The following is a 24,330-nucleotide window of genomic DNA, read 5'->3' as shown; positions in this document are numbered from 1 at the left end:
GCAGCTTCTGAACCTGATGCGTCTTGTTGATGCGTTTTACGCGCGGCGTAAAGTAAGGTACGCCCCGCGTAGGGGAGCCTTTGAAGTGGAACGTCTTTGGATGGCTGGTATACGCTCCGCATATAGGAAGGCACACCCCGCGTGTTTGTGCTTCTGATCCTGATGCGTCTTGTCGATGCGTTTTTACGCGTGGCGTATAGGAAGGCACGCCCCGCGTAGTGGAGTCTCTGAAGTGGAACGTCTTCGGATGTGTAGTATACGCCCCGCGTATAGAAATGCACGCCTCGCGTACTTGAGGTGAGTTTACGAATGCATTTTTATTTTTATTTTACCATTATTATTTTTCTAGAAGAATATAAACTATACTCTAAAATTAAATCCAAGCTTTCTATATACATAAAATAAAATTTATTTTATTTTGGGCCAACAAATATATACCTTTTGTGTAAATTACATTCAAGGCCTTTGGACTTTGCTAGTATTTTTTATTATGGCCCTTAAATTTGGAAATCGAACATTATAATTCTTTCACTATGTATATAGAACTTCAAAAATTGAACATTATAGTCCGAAAATGCAAATGGTTAATATTGGCAAAAACTTATTTGAAACTACATTTTAGAAATTGACTTTGAGTTTTAGTTTTTGCATTGTATTGTCTCCGTTTAAATCTTAATGGAAATTTGATATCTGAATGAGTTAAAGCAAGTTGAATAACTTTTTTTCCAATATTACAACTTGTAACTTCCTTACTCCAATCATATGTTTTCTCAATTAAGTTATCACTAAATTGATATCATTACATATGTCTGAAGTATGAATTATAAAACGAAATAGCATAACATGTATTCCAATTAATGGACAATCCACTTTACACCGGCACAATATGCAAAATTTGCAATTTATTTGCATATGTTAATCTGAATGTTTGACATTACTTAAGCCTACTTGTTTAGATGTAGACTCGCCTGTTTCACATGCTTTACTTTACATACTTGTAGTATTAAAGATACGTAAGAAATCCAATTGTACATAGTTCCAAATTGGATGGTCCAAAATTTATTTTTAGATAGATGCTCAGAAATTGTCATGTGGGAATGTCAAAAAGTAAAAAATTATATAAATATTGTGTAATTAATTCTATAAAATCATCATTGTATACATAAGTTTGGAGTAATTAGCATCAAAAGTTTAGGCAATGTCACCAAAAGGTCATAAAAATTTAATTTATCTCAATAAAATCAGTTAAGTTTATTTTTGTCCCAATAGAGTCATTTTGGACATTTTTGATCATTTTTTCGACAGAATTGATTACGTGACATCTATTCACATGTCTTTTTTTTTTTTGGTAGAAAAAGGAAAGGAAAAACAAACAAAAACAACTACCCTGGGATTAGCCTAGGGAAGCTAACCCCAATCATATCCTCTAAAAGAAGAGGAGAGAGAAAGATAGGGGAAACAGAAAGGGTAGTAACACCTAACGTCCCCTCATGGCCTGCCGCCGCCAAGCGATCCGCAACTCGGTTCTGCTCTCTGAAAATGTGACTGAACTCTAAGATCTCAAAGGAGGAGCAAAGCCTTTTAATAGTTTTGATAAGGTTGCGGCTATTAAGACCCATAGCATGATTTCCGGAAATCATTTTGATGGCCTCCATGTTATCAGATTCCACAGAAAGCCTCTTAACACCCAGCCTTTTAGCAAGATTGATACCAGTGAGAATGTCCCAGAGCTCCGCTGAGAAGGAAGATCCCAACCCCAATCTACTCACATGTCCCAACATCATGTGACATAATAAAAAATTAACCACAAATTAACTCAAGTAAATAAGAACTGTCAATTAAAATTTTTAACCACAAATTATCATACGTGGTATGTCGATTATCAATTAAAATGTATAGTTACATTTTTTTAATATGCCAAGTGACACTGACGTGACGTTAAGATGCCGCGTGAGCAATTCAATGAAAAGGTGACTAAAAAACGTTCAAAGTGACTTTATTAGAATAAAAACAACCTTAAGTGATTTTATTAAAACAAATTAAACTTTTGTGGCCTTTTGAATATATTATCCAAAATTTTGTGACCATCGATGGTATTTACCCCATAAGTTTGACATACTAATAAAAAAAATTCTCAAATTATTCATATTAAAATAATATAATCAGATGTAATAATCAATGATTTACAGAATAAATAATATTTTTAACATATAATATATAATTTGTTATTATTAAATGTTGTCATATAATATTTGAAATAAATACATGTTACCAGCAAATAGTTAAGACAAATATTGGATATCAACACATGAAGAAATATCATCCACAACTAAAATCTTGATACATTACCAGCAAAATATATGTCTATAGTTACAATTTTTTTTTTTTTTTTTTTTTTATCAAGAATTGAAAATTGTGTTCATTAAAATACAATCCTAATAGAACATTACTTTAAGTAAAGTAATTCTGAGTTAGACCATCATTTTTCTAAATGTTAAGAAAAAAATTTCTAATTTAAAAAGTATAACAACATTAGGAGTTTGCTTAAGAGCTCATCAAAATTATAGCGGCTAAAAAATCAACTGATTGATAGAAAGTTGCAGAGAATGTTATCCTATCTTTTTGTGTTGTTCAAACTTGGTAACTAAGTCACTATAAAATTTTGTCTCCAAGAATCATAGACGTACACTCGTGTTTAAACACGTGTTGTTAATATCTTAAGCTCGTTGGATACTCTATTAAATCCGACACCACCTGTAAAATTAGCATTAAATAGGTTGACACCTATTGTAAAGTCTATAGTACCATTATGTGGTCTACTTATGATATAATAATACCAACAGACTTAAAACTAAACCAATAAATGTTTTTTTAGTTTGAGCATTCTCTGTCTAGAAAAACCAACCCGGGTAAGAGAAAGAATGAGAGTTTTATTTCATATATTAATATTAATCAATTGAAATTAAATAATATCCATATCCCAATTAATATATGCATTCACTATTACAATTGTTTAAAACAAAATTATATGATTCATTATTGAAAAACATGACAATGAAGAGTAGTTGAGAAAGATGAAGCACCATATGCTGCAAAAACTATAAACACCAAATACTAAAAAACCAAAACATCATTAGTAATATAAAAATAAGAAGAAGCATCGTCAACCCATTTACAATATTTTAGATATGTGGAAATAATAGCAAACCCTTTTATAACTACAATGTTGCAGGTGCTAAACACAAAATAATCAATCCACTCATTAACCCATATGCAAACGACCATTATAGCTTGAAATACTCTTTTTTCTACCTTGTAATCGGACAAGGAAAAAACAAGTATGAGAAGGAATAAGAGTCATGCAAAAGAAGGAATTCAAACAAAATAGAAATTCCCAGAAAAACACTACCTATATCTAACTCCCTGAATCAGAAAAACACTACCCTTTTATAACTACAATGTTGTGTTCATCACTGGGTTGAAAATTTCTTATTGATGATTCAATAACTTTAGAGAACAAATCATTTTTGTTTCAATTTCTTGGCAAACAAAATCTATTTGGCATCGCAGTGCCAGTAACTCATCTCATATGCAATATATTCTTTATCCCTATTCAATTGCTAAGCAAAATATGAAAACTAACAAAATAACACATTTCTTTCATTTAAGAAGAAATGTGTTACTCATCGGGTATGAAAAATATTCACTTCACCAGTTTATAAAACTGTAATCACTCTAAAAAAGCTTGTTACCACTAACTAACACATTTATGAAAGTAGCCCTAGTTGTATAAATTTACAGAAAAATCAAATTACAATATAGAAATATGAAAGAAATATCAATATGGCTTTGATAAAACATAAATTTCCAAAACACTAAGGTCTCGTTTGGTAAGATGTAATAGTCATTGTAATGGAATGACCATTATATTGAAGGCCTATTATCATATTTGGTTGCAAATTAAAATTTTGATGTAATGGAATGGGCAATCCATATGTTAAATTTTGTTCAACAACTCATGTAATCTCCCATTACATTAAAAAAAATAGTTTGAATTCTCATTACATCCAAAGCATATAAACCTAATTTCTAGCTTTAAATTTTCATCTAACATCCCATTTGTCAAATGTCACCTTTCATCATTCGTAAAAATACAAAAAATAGAAAAACGTGAAAAACTGAAAACGAGACAAAAAGAAAAAAATGAAAAACACGAAAATTGATACAAAGACAGAAAAATGAGAAAATAGAAAAAAAATATGATAAAAAATATTGAAAATGAAAACTGAAAAACAAGAAAAATGTAAAAAATATGAAAACGCGAAAAACTATATACTAATTCAACGTTTTTTAAGTTTTCATATTTTTTCGTTCATTTAATTACGTAAATAAAATTTATAATTATATTTAACTAGGTAAAAATAAGTATTGTAATGGTAATATCATTTTACTTTAATTTCTTAACCAAACATGGTAATTGAATGACTATTCCATTTCAGTACATTACAACTTTGATTACATTACATTGCATTACGACATACCAAACGGACCCTAAGGCCTCGTTTGGTATGCTATAATGGACGTTGTAATGGAATGCCCATTACATTAGAGGCTCATTACCATGTTTGGTTAGTATATCATTTTTGTCATAATGGAATCATAAATACATCATCCAATTTTCCTTTACAAATTTATGTAATGGCCATTACAAACAAAATAGGTGTGAATCCTCATTATGATTGGTTCTTGTATTTTATTACTAATGGTGAAATACGGAAAAAACATGAAAACATAAAACTTGAAAAAATGTGAAAAAAAAGAAAAACGTGAAAAAACCGATAAGGAGAAAATATGAAAAAAAATGAAAAACCGGAAAACGGAAAAAGGCGAAAAACATGAAAACAAGAAAAAAATGTGAAAAACACGAACAAAGGAAAATGAGAAAATATACGAAAAATGCAAAAATGAGAAAAACGGAAAAGAGCAAAAATAAGAAAAACAACGAAAACTGAAAAAAAACCGTAAAATGAAAAGAAACCAGGAAAAAACATAAAAACACACAAAAAAAAATTAAAAATTACATTTAACTAATATAAACATGCGTATTATAATGATAATTTCATTTTATCATTTTGTATATCTGACCTATAACACTAAGGTCTAAAGATTTAGATTATATATAGATAACTAAAACTCGTCGTATGTATTACCTACAAAAGCAAAAGTATTTGTTATTCTTTTAAGATGAAATAAATCCAAAAACATCATTTTTGTTTAAAACACTCGTCAATATTACATATACTTTTGTTTAAACACTATTTAGCTTCAGTTGACCTGTAAAAAAGTGTGTTTCCCCCTAACTTATTATTTTGTGTTTCCCCCTAACTTATTATTTTGTGACATTCACCTATAACAATCAATTATATTTGGGCAAATTTAAACTGAAGGTAGGATGTACATAAGGAGACCTATTAAATATTTGCGGTTGATAATTGTTATTCGCAACACAACTGTTTTTATATTTCGTCAATTTGCTTAGTTGCCTCAATTAACTCCGCCTGTGAGGGCCACTTGGTGGCATTTACAAACAGTCCCAAGCCCGGACAAAGGAGGAGGATTGTGGTAGGTTTGTGGCGGCCAACGTAAAATTTATCCACATCTTATGACATGAACCAAAATATGAATATCATGGGGGCATTATCTACTCAGCGATGCGCTGCACTTCCTAGACCTGGGTGTAGTGAAAAATGTGCAAGGGTTGCTAGGTCGTCGCCCCGAAGCGACGCGCTACCCCAAGGCCCGGGATGGTGTCAAATATGCAAGGGTTGCGGGTAAATAAGCTAGTCTAGGGTAACGGTAATGGTAGGGGTAGGGGTAGGGGTAGTAGGTTACGGTTTGGGACATGGAACATAGACTCTTTGACAGGAAGATTAGTTGAAATTGTAGATGTTATGAAGAGGAGGAGAATAAATATAATGTGCCTATAAGAAACTAAGTGGGTTGGAGCTAAGGCTAGAGAGATAGCTCATTGGGGTTATAAGCTTTGGTACTCGGAAAAGGATAATGGTAGAAATGGAATAGGTATTCTTATTGATCGGGAGTATATTGATGATGTAGTAGCGGTGTTTAGAAAGAGCGATAGAATTATGAGTGTTAAGCTCGTGATAGGGGATGAGGTTGTGAATGTCATAAGTGCATATGCGCCACAAATAGGATTAGATGTCTCTATAAGACAAGCTTTTTGGGAGGACTTGGAGGAAGTGGTGCAACAGGTTCCTAGGGATGAAAAGATGGTACTAGGTAGTGATCTCAATGGATACGTGGGTTCTAGGCAAGATGGGTTTGAGAGTGTTCATGGAGGGCATGGTTTTGAAGATAAAAATAAAGCAGGAAATGATATTTTGGAATTCGCATCAGCCTATGACTTGAGTATCATGAACACATGGTTTATGAAAAGAAAATCCCACTAGTGACTTATCAGAGTGGCAGTAATGCGAGCCAAATTGACTTCTTCCTAGTAAAAAGTGCTTGGAGAAAGAGTTATATCGATTGTAAGGTGATCCCTGGTGAGAGTATGACAACCCAACATAGAGTAGTGGTGCTTGATTTTCAAAGTAGGAAATGTATAAGAAAACGGACACCACAAGTGGAGACTAAGATTAAGTGGTGGAAACTGCAAGGTGAGAATCAACAAAAATTTGTGGATGAGATGGCCAAAAAAGATATTTGGACTTATAATATGGATCTAGATATAGATTCGATATGGACTAAGATGGAGCATAGTATAAGGGAAGTAGCGAAGGAAGTTCTAAGGGAATCTAAAGGTAGCATGCCACCGGATAAGGACACATCTTGGTGGACAGAAGAAGTACGACAAGCACTAAAGAGTAAGCGAGAATCCTATAAAATATTAAGAAAATGCATGAGTGATGCGAACTACGAAAAGTAAAAGGAGGCTAAAAGAGAAGTAAAGAAGGTCATACGAGAGGCTAGAGCAAAGGTGAATCGGGATCTATATATAAGGTTGGATACGAAGGAAGGGAAAATAGACATATATAGAATTGCTTGGATGAGAGATAGGAAGACGCAAGATCTTGGAAAAGTTAAATGTGTGAAGGATGTGGACCAAAAAGTCCTAGTTAGAGATACAGATATCAAGGAATGATGGAGGTCCTATTTTGATGACTTATTTAATGGAGATCGCGGACAAGATGTTGGAGATATAAGTATCCCTCACGATATGATAAATCGTGACTGCATGCAAAGAATTCAAAAGGGTGAAGTCAAAATGACATTAAATAAAATGAGATTGAAGAAAGCAGTAGGACATGATGGCATCCCTATTGAGATTTGGAGATGTTTGGGAGAGAGAGGAATCGAATGGTTGACGACGTTCTTCAACAAAATTTGGAAAAACAATAAGATGCCATCAGAATGGAGGAAAAGTATCATAATCCTTTTGTATAAGAACAAAGGCGATGTCCAAGATTGTGCCCACTATCGAGGAATCAAATTAATGAGTCACACTATGAAACTTGGGGAGCGAGTGATCGAACAAAGGCTAAGGAGGACAGTGAAGATCTCGGAAAACCAGTTTGGCTTTATGCCGGGAAGATCAACTATGGAAGCCATCCATCTAATGAGACAATTAATGGAGCACTATCGAAATAAGAAGAAAGATTTGCACATGGTTTTCATTGAGTTGGAGAAGGCATATGATAAGGTATCAAGGGAAGTACTTTGGTGGGCCTTAATAAGGAAAGACATTTCACGGAAATATATTGACATCATAAAGGACATGTATGAGGGAGCATGCACGAGTGTACGTACCAGTGTTGGGAAGACTGAAGAGTTCCCTATTACAATTGGAGTGCATCAAGGTTCCGCACTAAGCCCATTTCTTTTTGCCATCGTTATGGATGAACAAACGAGTTCACTTCAAGATGGTCTACCATGGTGCATGTTGTTTGCAGATGATCTTGTGTTGGTTGATGGAACGAAAGAAGGTGGGAGAGGAAGTTGGAACTTTGGAGACAAACTTTAGATTCTAGAGGCTTTAAGTTGAGCCGAAGTAAGACAGAATATTTGGAGTGTAAGTTTAGCTACGAGAGGAGTAGGGAGGCAGAGACAATCACCCTAAATGGGAGAGTTGTTCAGGCCTCGAAGTGCTTCCGGTATTTAGGATCTATTATCCAAACAGATGGAGAAGTAGATGGAGATGTTGCTCATAGGATTAAATCAGGTTGGGCGGAAGTGGATTGAAGGGAAAATTCTACCGCACGACAATCAGACCAACATTGTTATATGGTACGAAGTGTTGAGCAGTGAAACATTGTCACATTCATAAGATGTCGGTGGCGGAGATGCGTATGTTGAGATGGATGTGTGGCGCGAAAGGATAGAGTGAGTAATGAAATAATTGGGACAAAGGTAGGGGTTACATCTATTGAGAATAAAATGAGGGAAAACCAACTAAAGTGGTTTGACCATGTAAGACGAAGAGCGCTTGATGCGCCGATTAGAAGGACTAAAAAGTGGCAAAGGGATGTAGTGGTGAGGGGTAAGGGTAGACCTAAGCAAACTTGAAGGAGGATGATCGAGAGTGATATGAGTTTATTAGGGATTGAGGAGAATATGGTAGTGGATAGGACAGAGTGGAGGAAGAGAATTTGTATCGCTGACACGACTTGATTGCACGGTTTCATATGATTGTTCATGTTAGCTGACCCTGAATCCTTTCGGGACTAAAGGTTTGTTGTTGTTGTTGTTGTTATTGTTGTTGCTTAGTTGTCTCAATTTTCATATAATATTTCACACCCGAAAATTTCTCCGCTTCCACAACTTTGGAAAACATCATTCTCCACCCAATTAGCAATCATTTCACATGCGATTTAACAGATCTCCTTACATGCACATTAATTTTCGTTTAAATTAGATCAAATGTGATTGATTACTTTACGTCAAGGGATTAAGAGGACGTTTTGTATCTGATGGAGATAGGGATAAACATAAATGTTCAGATAAGAATAAAGATAAAATATGATAACAAGATAAAAAAAATAAGATAGTTGGAAATTATCATTCCATGTTTGTTTTGTGGGATAAAGATAGAAATAAAATAAGGGTAAAGTTCATATAAAACCCCTGTGGTCATGGTTTACTTTTTGTCAAAACAAGGATTGAAGTTTTAAACTTGGATTAATGCTATTAAAACCATCTTTAACAACCTGAAAATGAAAATTTTCAAGAATTAAAGTTGTTCAATGTCATATTTTCTATGGAACTACATTTTCGATTTTCGAAAATGATCTTTTTTGGAACTTTCTCTCTCTTTACCAAACATCATCTAAATAATCTCAAAATAAAAAAGTTGAAGAATTAAAGTTGCTTAGAATATTAGTAATTCTTAAAATATGTCATTTTTGAAGTCGTCAAAGGTGATTTCAATAGTATCAATCGAAAAAGTCCTTATTTTGTTAAAGTTAAAAACCTCAATCATCGTTTTGACAAAAAGTAAACCACAGTCCTTTATCTGAAAATTAGTGAAACCACAGAGGTTTTATTTGAACTTTACCCATAAAATAATAATATTTTACTATATTGCCCTTACTTAAAATGTATAACACTGATTTGAGGGATAAAATTGATTTTTCAATCTCATTAAAATTGTAGGAGTTTATCACACCCCTTATACCATCCCCTCCTAGAGGTATAAGATTTGAGGGATAAAAAGTTTGTCCCTTCTTATCTCATTGCTCTATCCCTAAAATAAACATGAAATAATTGACCCTTGGATTTTTATCTCAATCCGACCCCATTTATCCCTCATATCAAACACCCTCTAAGGTCACAAAATAATAAGTCAGGGGTAAATGCAAACATTTCAAACATTTTTTACAAGTTAGGGACCAATAATACTTGAGCCTTCCGTTTAGCTACTATAAGCATGATTGATGTAAGCTTGTGCAAGTATGTCCTTGCAACTGAAAAACATCCAAAACCATTTACTACCGTAAGAAATATGGCTCGAACATTGAAATTAATTTCCCATAAAAAAGATCCACCTTAAACGCCTTCATTAGCTTTAAAAGCTATAAAGTGGCTAAATATTAATCAAACTGATGTAAAATGAGGATCATGCGAGTAAGTAAACGGTATTTCCACTTCATCCTTTTCATATTTGTCTACAAATTCACAGCGCTGTCTCAATTATAAGCAAATAAATTAAGGAAATAGTGATCAAACCAGCACAAGTCTAGGAGAAACGCAGCACAATTCTCTTCTTAAAGTAGGCAATTTTCAAAGTCATAAGCTCTCTCACAAAGCCTACATCAATGAACAAGATATCAGAGAGAGCAGCATGCAAATAAGTGAACAAATATCAGAGAGATAGGTGGTACGGTACTTACCTTCAAGAGAACTGCAATTTTCCTATTGAGTAATGGAGAATTTGAAGATTGGACAAGAGGATTAACTTCAGTTGAATCTTTTATAAAGTGGACATCACAACAAAACTAGGACTAAAAATTTAAAATCCTAACCAAACATCACTATTTTGCCTCATTCCAAAGTTAGAACATCAGTATCAATTCTAACAAACTCCGAGCAATTAAAAAGTGCAGACAACATACCGTCATTTATCTACAATAATATTTTAGCTATAAACTCAGATTCATACTCATCTATTACCTATTCATGTATGATAACCTGTCACGTATCAGCGCAGAAATAAAAAGGGCTGATTTGGGATTGTTAGTTATATCTGTTATTTGTTTTTAATTGTTGTTATTTGCAAGTTTTGGTGAATTGTCTGCTAGCTAATTGTTATTCCTTCTAGTACAGAAGTTGTTATGCCAGCTGGGGTAATTGTACTAGCTATGATGTCAGCAGTACTATTCCTCTTTATAGGTCACGCATTTGTATGCTGTGGGTATCATTAATGAATTAAGAATATTTCCTTCCTCACTTTCTCTCTTCTTTCCTCATTTTCTCTCTTCTTTCTGCACCTAATTCTCATTCTCTTCTTCCCTCTTATTTCACATTCTTTCTGTCAGTTCAATACTTGACATTGGTATCGGAGCTTCTCCTTCCTTGGACCATTCCATGAATGGTAAACTTGTCCGCTAAGAAAACTCGAGCAGCCGCCAGAAAAACAAAAGCCGCCATGGAAGCCTTAAAAGGTCAGATTAAGGCTCTCACTTCCCAGTTTCATGAAAAGGCAGAGGCCAACGCCGAGAAACTGGAAAGAGTGGAGGCTCATCTTTTGGATGTTCAACAGGCTCAACAGAAACAGATTGAAGAAGTTCGCCCGGAACAGTCTTTGTTGCGTAAGGAGCAGATTAGCTCCCATCAATCCATGGAAGACATGTTTAAGAAAACAATGACCACTCTTGCTCAGCTCATTCGCCCAAACCAGGAATCATCCCAAACTTCACAAATTTCTATAAACCCAGAAACAGATCTCAACCCTCCTAAAACTTCACTACAACCAGAATCCATCATCACCCCCCAAAGAACACCTCTCATTACTCTTAATGCAGAAAAAGGAATCTTAGGCAGTTCACCTCACAGTTTCGTGTTGGGCGAAACTTCTTACACCCAGAAAAATAATTCTCTGCACAAAGTGCTTCCTAAATGTGAGCTTCCTGCATTCGATGGAGCTGAGGTGGAAAATTGGCTCAGTAAGTGTTCAAAGTATTTTCAGATCTTCGATGTAGCTTTGGAGAAGCAGGTGGAATTAGCTGGGTTATATATGAATGGAAGAGCAGAAGCCTGGTTCAAGAACTGGATTCCAACACACCAGGGCATCATTTGGGAAAAGTTTGCAGAAGAAGTAGGCAGACGTTTCCAGGTGACTGAGATAACAAATGTGGTGGAGCAAATGACCCAACTCCGGCAGACTACCTCTGTGACCGCTTACCAGGACCAGTTTGAGGTTCTCAAGCTTAAGATGGAGAAAATTCATCCTGAGATTAAGGACTCCTACTATACAGATAACTTTATTGCAGGCCTGAAACCAGAACTGCGTTCAGCAGTCAGATCTTATGAACCTACTGATTTTTACTCGGCTATTAAACATGCCAAGTATCAAGAGAACTATATCAAGGATATTCTGGAAATAGTTAAGCCAAAACCCTCATTCAGATCTCCCCTACCATCCAAAACCTGGAACCCTACTTCTACCTACACAGCCACCAATCTCAAAGTCCCTTTACCAGCAACGACTACTACCACCAACACTCAGAACCCAAAACCAGATTACAAATCAACCATCAACCAAAAACGGACTCCCGGTGCTTGTTGGAAGTGTGGTGAGCGTTACCATCCTGGTCATCAGTGCACCAATAAGAAATTGCTCGCCATGACTGCCGAAGGAGAGATTGAGGAGCTGGAACCTGCATTACAGGAGGAATAACCACAAGAAGAACCATCAGAGGAGATATCAGTTGAGCCGGAACAAATTACTGTGTCCATTAATGCCCTTAACGGCGGAACTACTAGCACCACATTGAAGCTAAAAGGTACTCTCAATCGTAAATCAATTATGATTTTAATTGATAGTGGAAGCACCCACAGTTTTGTGGATTCCACTATAGCTAGAGAAGCAAAATTACCATTGATTATGGTCAAGCCAGCTAATGTGACAGTGGCTGATGGCAGGCAACTCACAGTTACCTCTAAGTGTAATGGTTGCAACTGGACTATGAATAACAATAGGTTCAGTTTTGATTTGAGAGTGCTTGACCTAGGAGACTATGATGTGATCCTAGGATCTGATTGGATGAGGAGTCACACTCCGGTTACGTTTGACTTTGCAAATAATATTCTCTTGGTTCATAAGGATGGAAAACAGGTTACCCTTAAGGGAATGCAGGAAGAGATGTCCCTGAAGATGATGTCCATTAAGTCTGTGAACAGATTGGTCTCCAAAGGATGGAAGGGCATTACTTCAAAACTGTTTTTGATGGTAATGAGTAATGAGGAGCTTGATGAAAGTCCACAGCCACCAAACTCTCCTAAAACACCTACAGATGACCCTATTAAATCCCTCATAGCCCAAAACAGCCACCTATTCCAATCTCCTACCACTTTACCTCCTGAAAGATCCCATGATCACTCAATACCATTGAAGAACTCATCTGAACCCGTTAATGTAAGACCTTACAGGTATTCCCACCAACAAAAAAATGAAATTGAGAAATTGGTGGAGGAGATGTTGGCTAGTGGAGTCATACGACCAAGTAATAGCCCCTATGCTTCACCGGTGCTCTCAGTAAAAAAGAAAGATGGTTCGTGGAGGTTTTGTGTGGATTTTCGTGAACTCAACAAGGCAACCATTAAGGATAAGTTTCCCATCCCACTCATACAAGAGTTATTAGATGAATTACACGGAGCCACGAAATTTTCCAAGATAGATTTGAGGGCAGGTTATCATCAAATTAGGATGAGGGCAAGAGACATACAGAAAACAACTTTTAGAACTCATTCCGGGCATTACGAGTTCTTGGTGATGCCGTTTGGGCTAACCAACGCACCAGCCACGTTCCAAGCTCTCATGAATTCAATTTTTAAGCCTTATCTTCGAAAGTTTGTATTAGTGTTCTTCGACGATATTCTAATCTACAGCCCTAGTGTTGAGGCTCATGTGCAACATTTGGGGGTAGTGTTCCAACTGCTAACAGCACATCAATTGTTCGCTAAGGCTTCAAAGTGTGGCATGGATCAGATATCCTATTTGGGACATATAATTTCGAAGGATGGAGTGGCCACAGATCCCTCAAAAATATCTGCAATGAGTAGTTGGCCCCTGCCAACCAACATTAAAGGTTTGAGAGGTTTCCTGGGGTTGACAGGATACTATCGGAGGTTCATTCAAGGGTATGGCATGATATGCAAGCCACTTACAGAGCTGCTCAAGAAAGACCAATTTAAGTGGACCTTGGCTGCCACTGAAGCTTTTAATCACCTCAAGTGCCTCATGACACAGGCCCCTGTGCTTGCCTTACCTGATTTTAGTCGGCAGTTTGTATTGGAGTGTGACGCTAGTGGTTCTGGTATTGGCGCTGTCCTCATGCAAAACCAGCGACCCCTTTGTTATCTCTCAAAGGCCCTATGCCCTCGCAACCAACGATTGTCTGCATATGAGAGAGAGTTCTTGGCTATTTTGCACGCGGTGACCACGTGGCGACAATATCTTGAAGGGAATCCCTTTGTCATAAAAACAGACCAGGAGAGCATCAAATACCTCTTGGAACAGTGCCTCCACACCACCTTTCAACACAAGGGACTTTCCAAACTCTTGGGATTGGAGTACACTATACAGCATAAGAAGGGTAAAGAAAACAAAGTCGCTGATGCCCTATCGAGGAAATTCGAATATAATGGGTCAGGGAATGCTCAAGTCATGGCTATATCTATGGTAGTGCCTGCTTGGATGGAGGAGATACAAGCATCATATGTCAATGATGAACAGGCCACCAAATTACTACAACAATTAGCCATTCAACCTGATTCCTCAGGTAAATTCACTTATCAGAATGGGATCCTTCGACATAAGCACAAACTTTACATAGGCAAGACGACTGAGCTTCGACATAAGTTGGTGCAAGTCTGCCATAATTCCCCTTCGGGGGGCCATTCTGGAATTCGTGGCACTCTTTCCAGGCTCCAACAAGGTTTTTATTGGCCACAGATGGCGTCGACGGTTGTACAGTGGATAGCAGCTTGTGACACCTGCCAGCGATGTAAGGCTGATCTTTCACCATATCCAGGTTTATTACAACCTTTGCCTATCCCTGATTCTGCTTGGAGGGATATTGCAATGGATTTCATTGAAGGTTTGCCCAAGTCCGGAGGATTTGACACTATCCTTGTGGTGATTGATCGATTTACAAAGAGTGGCCATTTTTTACCCCTCACTCACTCGTTCACTGCTGCTACGGTGGCTAAGGTGTTTTTGGATAATGTCTTCAAACTTCACGGCATGCCTCGGACCATTGTCAGTGATAGGGATCACATCTTCACTAGAATCTTTTGGAAGGAGTTAATGAAACTCATGGGCACTCAGCTTTTGTTTAGCAGCGCCTATCATCCCCAGACGGATGGTCAAACCGAACGCCTAAATCAATGTCTAGAAGGGTATTTGCGCAGTATGTGTTTCATCACACCCAGGAAATGGGCTTCTTGGTTGGCCTTGGCAGAATATTGGTACAACTCCAGCTTCCATAGTGCTCTTAAAATGAGCCCTTTCCAAGCCCTTTATGGAATCGCACCTCACCTTCCAGTTTTGCCCAGTTCTACATCAGATGTTGCTGCTGTTGACGATGTCTTACAGGAAAGGGATAAAATGAATTCTGTTCTTAAGGAGTGCCTCACTCAAGCCCAAAACCACATGAAGCAATTCGCGGATAAGCGTCGATCCGATCGTGAATTCAATCCAGGGGACTGGGTGTTTCTTAAATTGCAGCCTTATAGGCAATCATCAGTGGCTAAACGCTCTTCTTTCAAATTATCTGCCAAGTTTTATGGTCCCTTCCAAATCCTCGCTAAGATTGGCAAGGTTGCCTACAAGCTCCAGCTACCACCAACTTGCAGGGTCCATCCCATTTTCCATGTGTCTCTCCTCAAGAAGAAACCTGACCCTATGATCCCTGTCCTTACCACCTTGCCCCCCCCTAGAAGATTGCCCAGCCCCCCTCAGTCCTTTGAAGGTTTTGAATACCAGAAATGCATTGGTTCAGGATCAAATGGTGCCTCAAGTTCTCATACAGTGGTCCGGCTTGTCTGATGTGGATGCTACCTAGGAGGACCAAGACATGTTAGCAAACCAGTTTCCTGAGTTTATGCATTCTTGGGGACAAGAATGTTCTCATGGGGGAGGATTTGTCACGTATCAGCGCAGAAATAAAAAGGGCTGATTTGGGATTGTTAGTTATATCTGTTATTTGTTTTTAATTGTTGTTATTTGCAAGTTTTGGTGAATTGTCTGCTAGCTAATTGTTATTCCTTTTAGTACAGAAGTTGTTATGCCAGCTGGGGTAATTGTACTAGCTATGATGTCGGCAGTACTATTCCTCTTTATAGGTCACGCATTTGTATGCTGTGGGTATCATTAATGAATTAAAAATATTTCCTTCCTCACTTTCTCTCTTCTTTCCTCATTTTCTCTCTTCTTTCTGCACCTAATTCTCATTCTCTTCTTCCCTCTTATTTCACATTCTTTCTGTCAGTTCAATACTTGACATAACCATCCAATTGAACTTTCTCACAAGCATATTTAAATAGTTACGAAGCATTCCAGACCTAAAGAAGAGAGAGATCTTCAATTAGGCAGGAGTTTTAACAAATGAGGGAAGGCAATTGGCAAATTTATACAGGCAATTATACCATTGCTCAATTTCTGTCTTCTCATCCAGGAGTAATCTGCCCTAAGGTTCATGAGCTGATGATAGATTCTTCATAATTGTTTCATAGACTTGGGTTACAAATATCATAATCCTGTCATGCTTCTGATGTTGAAGAATTACCTTACAAGGAATACGAAGATATTTGAAGAAATGATGAGCGTTTTCTATTTTCAAATATGTTGCCTGTGCTGATAAGATTGCACTGTTTCCTAGAATTTTATTTACATTCACCAAAATTCTTAGAATTGTGGCCGTCATATCAAGAATCAAATTGTCATTCATTAGACCAGTGGCTTTGAGTCTCCCTTTAACATCGGAAACATTCTCCTTGTGCAACCCAGCAGAGAATCCAAGAAAGCCAAGAAAAAGTGAAGTACTGATAATTCACGAAGCATATTTTCTCTTCCTCTGGCCTCTGCTGGCAGGAAATGAATGTACAGTATACTGTGAATTAGCAAGTTCACGAGGTATTACAGCTCCAGAAGATTTCAAAACTTCAACCAACTCTGGAAATAAGTTTTTGTTCTCCTCATTAACGAAAGCGATTGCCATACCATCTTCTCCCATTTGAGATGCCCTCCCTATCTGATGGATGTATTCCTTAATAGAACAAGGCATGTCAAATACTATTACCTGTCTCACACCCAAAAGATCAACTCCCCTGCCCAAAATCCCAGTAGTCACAATAACAGAAATCTCCCCCACCAGAAAAGACTTCATGACCTCTCTCCTCTCCTTCATGGACTTCTCGCCATGAATTGATAGAACCTTTAACCCTGTGGTGACCATGATGGCATTAGATAGAAGATCTGCCCCAAGTCGTGAACCAACGTACACAACTGCAGGTGGCATAAAATGCTTCTTGCTTGTCAATATGTCAAAAAGCTTTTGCTTCTTGTGCTTTGACTCAACCCAGATAGTCAGCTGCTTAATTGCCTTACTAGGCCTATTAGGCTCTCCAATGGAGACACGAACCACATTTCTTGCCATAGATTTTGCCATCTTTTCTACATCTTGTGTGACTGTTGCAGAGTACATCAAAACCTGGGGTTGAAAGAGGGCCCTGAATATCTGCATAACTTGATCTTTGAAGCCCCGTTGAAGCATGCAGTCTACCTCATCAAGGACAAATGTCATTACCTCATCTAGTTCAACCTCATGCTTTGTCAAAAGATCAATAAGTCTGCCTGGAGTACCTACAATCAGTTCTACTCCTTGCTTTATACGGTAGAGCTGTCCCGCCATAGCATCACCTCCAACCACAAGAGCGGTCTTGAAAGGTAACCCCTTTCCAAGCAACTTAGCTTGATCCTCGACCTGTATACAAAGCTCCCTAGTTGGAGTTAAAATCATCACTAGAGGTTTTCTGTCGTCTGTGGAGTGTTGAAGACGAAAACCTGCACAACGGGAAATAATAGGGACCAAATAGGAAGCAGTTTTCCCTGAACCTGTGTCAGCTGAAGCAAGTAGGCTTTTGCCAGTCAAAGCAACTGGGATAGCTTGCATCTGGACAGGTGTAGGCATGGCATATCCTGCAGTTTCTATGTTCTGAAGGAGCTTTTGAGGAAGATTGCAAGAAGAGAATGACAAAATGGGATCTGGAAGAAATCCCTCATTAACATGGATTTCAAGCTTCTTCCTCAGTAATTCAGTCTGATCATTATTTAAAGATATGTATCCAGATTTACCGTCAGATTCTCTTACATAAAAGCACTCATCATTAGCAGCTATTTTTTGAGGAGGTGGAAGACCACTTGAACATTGGGAATTAGCAATAGCAACTCTATCTAAAAGAGTTAGTTTGCATTCCAAGCTACAAATGTCATCATCGGTTTCATCACATATATACTCTCCATAACGGCCACACACAGCACATATAGGCTCCCCTGAAATAGCTTCTCTCTGCTCTTTAGACGTCTTCTTTACTTCACTTGCTGCGTCAGACCCTAACAAATAATATAATGAACTGAAGATCAGCATGAAAAAGATAAGAAAACTTGCTGCTGTATTTCAAATGCATATAGCTATTTTAAATCATAGACACTGATAAATGACCCACAAAACAAGAATTGTTCGACATATATAGCTATTCAAATGATCAGGCAATAGAAATTCTAACAGGAACAAATTAAATCCATCTAAGATAAAATGAGATACCTCTAAATTGATCCATGTCTGAGGCAGATAGCGAAGTATCGAACTTATAATCTGTGTTAGGAAGTCCCATGAATACAAAACATCTCCCGCAATCTGGAATTGAAAAAAACAAAATCAAAACCGAAAAATTAAAAATTAAAAAACCCATGATGCAAAAGAAGAGTAGAATGAATTAGAGATATAAGAAAATGAGTTTGCAGAGAAGGTTAAAAGATATGTAAAAGGAAATTAGAACCAACCGGCGTGCAGATTTTGTCGGTGACTGTCGAGCTTGAGATGAATCAAAACTGAGACACGGAGAAAGAGGAAAGTTCTGTTGTAGGCTCTCAAGGTTTTGTAAGCATAGGTATCTTCTCCCTCTGTCGATTTTTCTTTTGATTAATGCATATGGCTTTCTGGGAAAAAGAATATTACATATAAACCCAAAACTTATTGGGCTCAACTGAACCACGACGCTTATGTATCCATTTCATTTCATCTTTACAATTTTCAAATTTGGCAAAATACCTATATTATATTTGCTAATTATTTAAAAACTAACAATATTATCATCTTTCTTATAGTATTATAATTTCAATTTACTGCAATCACTTCAACGAGTCAATTATACAATTACTCTAACAAATCAAATTCATCTACTTATGAGATTTTATATGACGATATCTTAATTATATTGTTCATGTACAATTTTTAATTTCTCTATTACTTTATTTTTGGGCTCGATAATTTTTTTTTTTTTTTTTTAATTTGACATATGAAATACTCAGACAAATTATAAGTTGTTATATGTTTGAATTACTATAATAAAATAAAAATATAGTTCGATGTAAAATGGAATCAATAACAACAAAATCCAAGAATTTGTTCCCGCTAGTTTCATTACATAAACATCTAGGAAGGAATCAATTATTCATATATAATAAAATAAAACAAACTAAAAAATTAATTAATTAATTAATTAATAGCTGTTGCAGTTGAAACTCATTTTACTAATTTAAAAATGAGTGCACATGATACATAGATATTCATGTACATATACACTTATTATGCGAACATGTCCATGAATGCCAAAACAAAATGCAGTCGTGGTGTGTGGCATTTAGTCAAGTTTTTGTCTTCACAATATGGCTATAAACTCCTAGTCCAAACCACAATTTGAACATCCTGCACGACACACAATAAAATTGTTAGAAAAATGGCTTCGAATAATTACTAATAAACTAATTACTAGTACTAATAATTCAAATAATTAGATTAGGGATATAAGAATTAATAAGATACAATAATTAATTAATACGAGAAGAATTAATATGAAATAAGAAAAATAATAAATATTAATATTAATTTAATATTAATTAAAGAATAATGAATAGAGAAATAGAAATTTAATAGAATATTATTTAATAAAATTTAGTTTCATTTTAAGAATGTTGAATAAAATGGCTTTGAAGTGTGGGGTATATTTGTCTTTAGGGACTGTTTGCATTAAAAATAAAGTTTTCATGATGCATACCTTAGTGTACATTTTTTATCGAATAAACTTTTCTTTTTAGGAAATTTTTTCTTAAAAGAACATTTTAGGAACCTTTTTCTTAAAAGGTCTGTTTAGGAAACTTTTCATTTCGAGAAACTTTTCATATTTTTCTAGTACATCGTTCGCTTAGGATTTCCTAGAGTGAGCCTCAGTTTCCCTCAGGGGAAACATCTAAAATAGTGTACCAACTTCCCATACAGTGTACCTCAAGGGAAACCAACTTCCTACATAAGTACCTTGTGGGAAACCATAGTGTACCTTGGGGAAAACTATAGTGTACCTCGTAGGAAACCATAGTGTACCTTGGGGGAAACTATAGTTCACCTTAGGGGAAATCATAGTGTACCTTGGAGGAAATTATAGTTCACTTTAGGGGAAACCATAGTGTACCTCAGGGGAAACCAACTTCCTAGAGTGGACATCAGGGAGACTTAAAATAAACTTAGAGGAACCAAAGAGCCAGTTAATATTTTAACGTGTTTTTTGTGAGCCAATTAAAAAGCAGAAAAGTCAGAAAGTGTACATATCAATCCATCGTGGAAGTCAAAGTGGAGGTTACTCAATATGGTGGAGAACGTGACTTAGTGGAAAGAAGCAGGAAATTACCTCCAACTTTTATAAAATGAAGAAATCACGATGGCAACTGCCCAACTAAACAACTCAACAAACCCAAGCAAAACTCTAGCAAATTATCTCTAGACTTCAGCATTTTTCAATTCTCATTTGTTCCCTTAGTTTCAATTTTCAGATCCAAAGTTCATTCATTTTCCAGTACATTTTTTATTTTATTTGTTGTTTCAATCATTTTCTGTAAGGTCGGTATCGTTTTGATAATCGAATCCTTTAGGAATTTTCGGTCTCTTTAATTCTTACAGTCGTTTGATATTTAGAAGTTAGAAAGCGCACTCAATTTCATTCCATAGTTCGAGAATACTATAATTCTCTGGCACACCCGCAATTTCCCACGAAAGAGCCAAACAGGGACTTTGCTCTCAAGAGCACGTTTACAATATCACATAAGAAACTTACAAACCTTTGAGTGGGGTATATATAGAATTGGGCTTTAGTAGCCTTTAAATTGTGTTAAGTGATTTTTAGCAAATATACCACACGCGTGCTTGCTCGTTCGCGCGACGCCCACCCTGAATTTTATTTTTATTTTTATCCGTTTCAACTCCTTTGAATTTTTCTTCAACATTTTATTTAGTAAAAAATTAGAACCTTATTTTTCTCTTGGTCTTACTCCACGTTCTAACGTGTATATGAACGTTCTAACGTTCTTATTTCTGAAGCCTATAAATACAATAAGTTTCGAGCTTTGAATATACAGTTTTCTTTTAATCTTTTCAATCAAACTTTCTGGACAATTAAAAACATTCTTGCTGTTCCATCATCTTCGAATGTTTCTGTTGGAGAGCGACCAAAATTCCAGATTGCAACTCGGTCTGCCGAAATCGCTTTCAAAGCAGTGGCCTCCGCCACAACACAGTTCGATTTCTGTTCTCAATTTCCAATCGGCTTTTTCTGTAACCCTAATCTATTTCTTACAAAATTAAAAAGTTTTTCTTACATTCTAGAATACTTTTTTTTTTTTTTGAAAGAATTCTAGAATTGAGTTTCAATTTGCCCAACTTTAATGCTTTATGAGTTTGTGGAATCATAAAATTCAATATGGTTGGTTATCATAAAATTCATGTTAGAGGCTATAGTAATTGCCCCTGTAATTCGAATTTCTGCCAGAAGCCTGAACAAAATCAAATCCAGTTCATAATTTTCAACAGAAAATCTTGAAAGAATCATTAATGAACCATAATAAAAAAAATAAATTTAAAAAACTCAGAAATAAACCTTGTTACTTTAGTGAGTAATATACACTGAAATCCAACTAAACAATATTCAACCCAACAAACTAAGAAATGATATAAGCAAACTCTAAACAAAACATGCATTGTAATCAATCCATCAATAGATTTTCTTTTATATATATATACGATAAGAAAATCCATTTGTATATATAATTTGTTTGTTTTTTTTTTTTTTTTTTTTTTTGTGTATCCGTAGAAATGAACCAATGATAAAAGCTAATGACTTTGAGCAACCTTTATAGTCATTTTACACAACTTGCTTATCAATAATAAAAATTTGAACCAATGATAAGAAAATCCACAGTGCAAAAATCGTAATAAAAAAGAATCTAACATGAAGAATGCAGCTGCAAAGAATTTATTTCCAATCCTAAAAACCAAAATTAAATCAATGATGAGAAAATCATTCATTATGCAGCCCTTTAAAGACCACACCGTTTAGAAGGAGGAAAAAGAATAGAGAATGGATTTATAATATTTGTAGAATATTAAATGAAGGAAATACGAAACAAAATCAAAAGAAAATAAATATAAATAAATATGCAATTTATTATATAACAACGGAATAGCTGAGCAGCAAAAGAGAGAAAAAAGAACACACAAATAAATAGCAAATTCATAACAAATAAATTGAATTAGGAAACATAAACAATACAACAAATTAGAATTAAAAAAACACAGATTAATCCTTCCCAAATTAGAGATCCACCTGACAAATGACTCCTCCTTATAGGACTAGGAAGTCCTAAATTCCTAATTAGGAACTGATTCACACTAAACCCTATATATATATATATAGATATGTACACAATCACAAGCTACAATACGTTAAATATTATCTTACAACTAGTTCATCCTAAATCACCAACTGATTTAGGTATCTGGGTTTGCGGGACTCCGGTCCTGTTTTACCTATGATTTTGCTTTATAGGTTGATATGAAGGAGGTTCATCAAGAAGTTTGGACGCGTGTATGAAATTTAGATAGTCGGTTATCACTTTATACACGACACTATCTTAGTCAATGTTTTGGTTTTGATGCAATAGGAAATCAAAAATTGAGAAATGGAGATTAGAAATGCGAATAGTATGCCTAATATGGTTAAAGAGAAATAATATTTGGAGCAAACAATAACAATGGTAAAATATAGGGGCTGGTGTGGGTTAAAAGCAAGAGTAAAATGATGTTGAAATAGAGAAGAAGATTTACAAAATCCGACAGAATTAAGCAGTGATATCTTGAATGGAAAGGTGTTTCTGCAACCTGATCTGGTGATGGAATCTTTGAATGAACAAATCAGCAACATGATCTATCTCATCTTCGAGGCTGAATTCCTCACCTTGTTTCTTTGATTTCCTTACTAAATCTATAACTGATCCTCCTGGATCTTCAAACAGTGACTGTGTGAGCTCTGTTTGATCTGAAGAGTTTTGTACAAGCTCCTCCAATTGGGTGGGACTAGGGACAGAAGACATAATAGAGCTGTGGTTGTAAACAACTATGGAGTTGGTTTGATCTTCAACAACATCTCTTTTATTGTGAGATATGGAAAATAGAAATTGATTGTCTCTTAAGAGAGAGTAAATCAAGAAGCGAGTTCTCAAGGCATTGCTTTTGTTTTTAAGAGACCTGCCCATTGATGCCAATACTAATCTTATCTTTTTCACCATTTTTGCTGCTTTGCTCTTCAACATCTTCTTCTTCTTATTTAATATATTAAAGGTTATACTTATATAGTACTTGCATTGCATTAATTGGATTCTTCTTCTTCTTCTTCTTCTTGGTCAGAAGAAAGAGTGGGACTTAAGAAACCAAAAGTGAAATTGAATTTTAAACGTGGAGGAAGAGGATTGGTTCAAACAGAATGTTGCTGGGTATCAATTAGTAGTGGTGGTGGTGGGGAAGAAATATTACCCACAAAAAGATAAAGTAGGTAGGTAAGGAACAAAATCTGCTAATGGACACCCTTTTCCAATTATTTTTTACCAATACAAGCTATTTCCTTATGATTAGGGCCGAATCCATGAATTTCGGTTTTTTTGGTTCGGTTTTCGGTCTATTAGGTTTAGTTTCGGTTTTATTTTTATACCGACCGAAATTACCGAAATATTAGGTTTAGTTTCGGTTTTATTTTTATAATATTTCGGTAATTTCGATCGGTTTGGTTTTTAAATCAAAATTACCGAATTAACCGAACAGACCGAAATAAATTAAATATAATTAGAAATTAGATTTATTATATATTTAGTGTATGTCATTTATTGTTCTAAGTTATATTTGATTTAAAATTATGTTATTAGAATTTTTATTAAACATGATAGTTTTTGGATTGCCTGTAACTGATTATATTATTGGTCTATTTAATGTT

General features: G+C 35.7%; 2 protein-coding genes across 2 annotated transcripts; both read right to left on the bottom strand.

Annotated features, from left to right (window-relative positions):
- Window positions 1–16,665: 16,665 nt before the first annotated feature.
- LOC136224499 (DEAD-box ATP-dependent RNA helicase 41) lies at window positions 16,666–18,961 on the bottom strand. Its single transcript, XM_066012853.1, has 3 exons — window positions 18,803–18,961; window positions 18,564–18,656; window positions 16,666–18,352 (listed from the first exon to the last, which is right to left on the bottom strand). Exons 2-3 carry the CDS (start codon window positions 18,631–18,633, stop codon window positions 16,791–16,793), a joined length of 1,632 nt encoding a protein of 543 aa, XP_065868925.1. The 5' UTR covers window positions 18,634–18,656; window positions 18,803–18,961; the 3' UTR covers window positions 16,666–16,790.
- Window positions 18,962–22,576: 3,615 nt separating this feature from the next.
- LOC136224106 (uncharacterized) lies at window positions 22,577–23,690 on the bottom strand. The gene has a single exon (XM_066012358.1). The coding sequence runs from the start codon at window positions 23,654–23,656 to the stop codon at window positions 23,186–23,188; it is 471 nt and encodes a 156-aa protein (XP_065868430.1). The 5' UTR covers window positions 23,657–23,690; the 3' UTR covers window positions 22,577–23,185.
- Window positions 23,691–24,330: the final 640 nt, after the last annotated feature.

This window comes from Euphorbia lathyris, chromosome 3 (assembly GCF_963576675.1).
Source record: "Euphorbia lathyris chromosome 3, ddEupLath1.1, whole genome shotgun sequence".
Lineage (NCBI taxonomy): Eukaryota > Viridiplantae > Streptophyta > Magnoliopsida > Malpighiales > Euphorbiaceae > Euphorbia > Euphorbia lathyris.
Note: the sequence above shows the minus strand (reverse complement) of the source record. Positions and strands in the feature narration are given on the sequence as shown.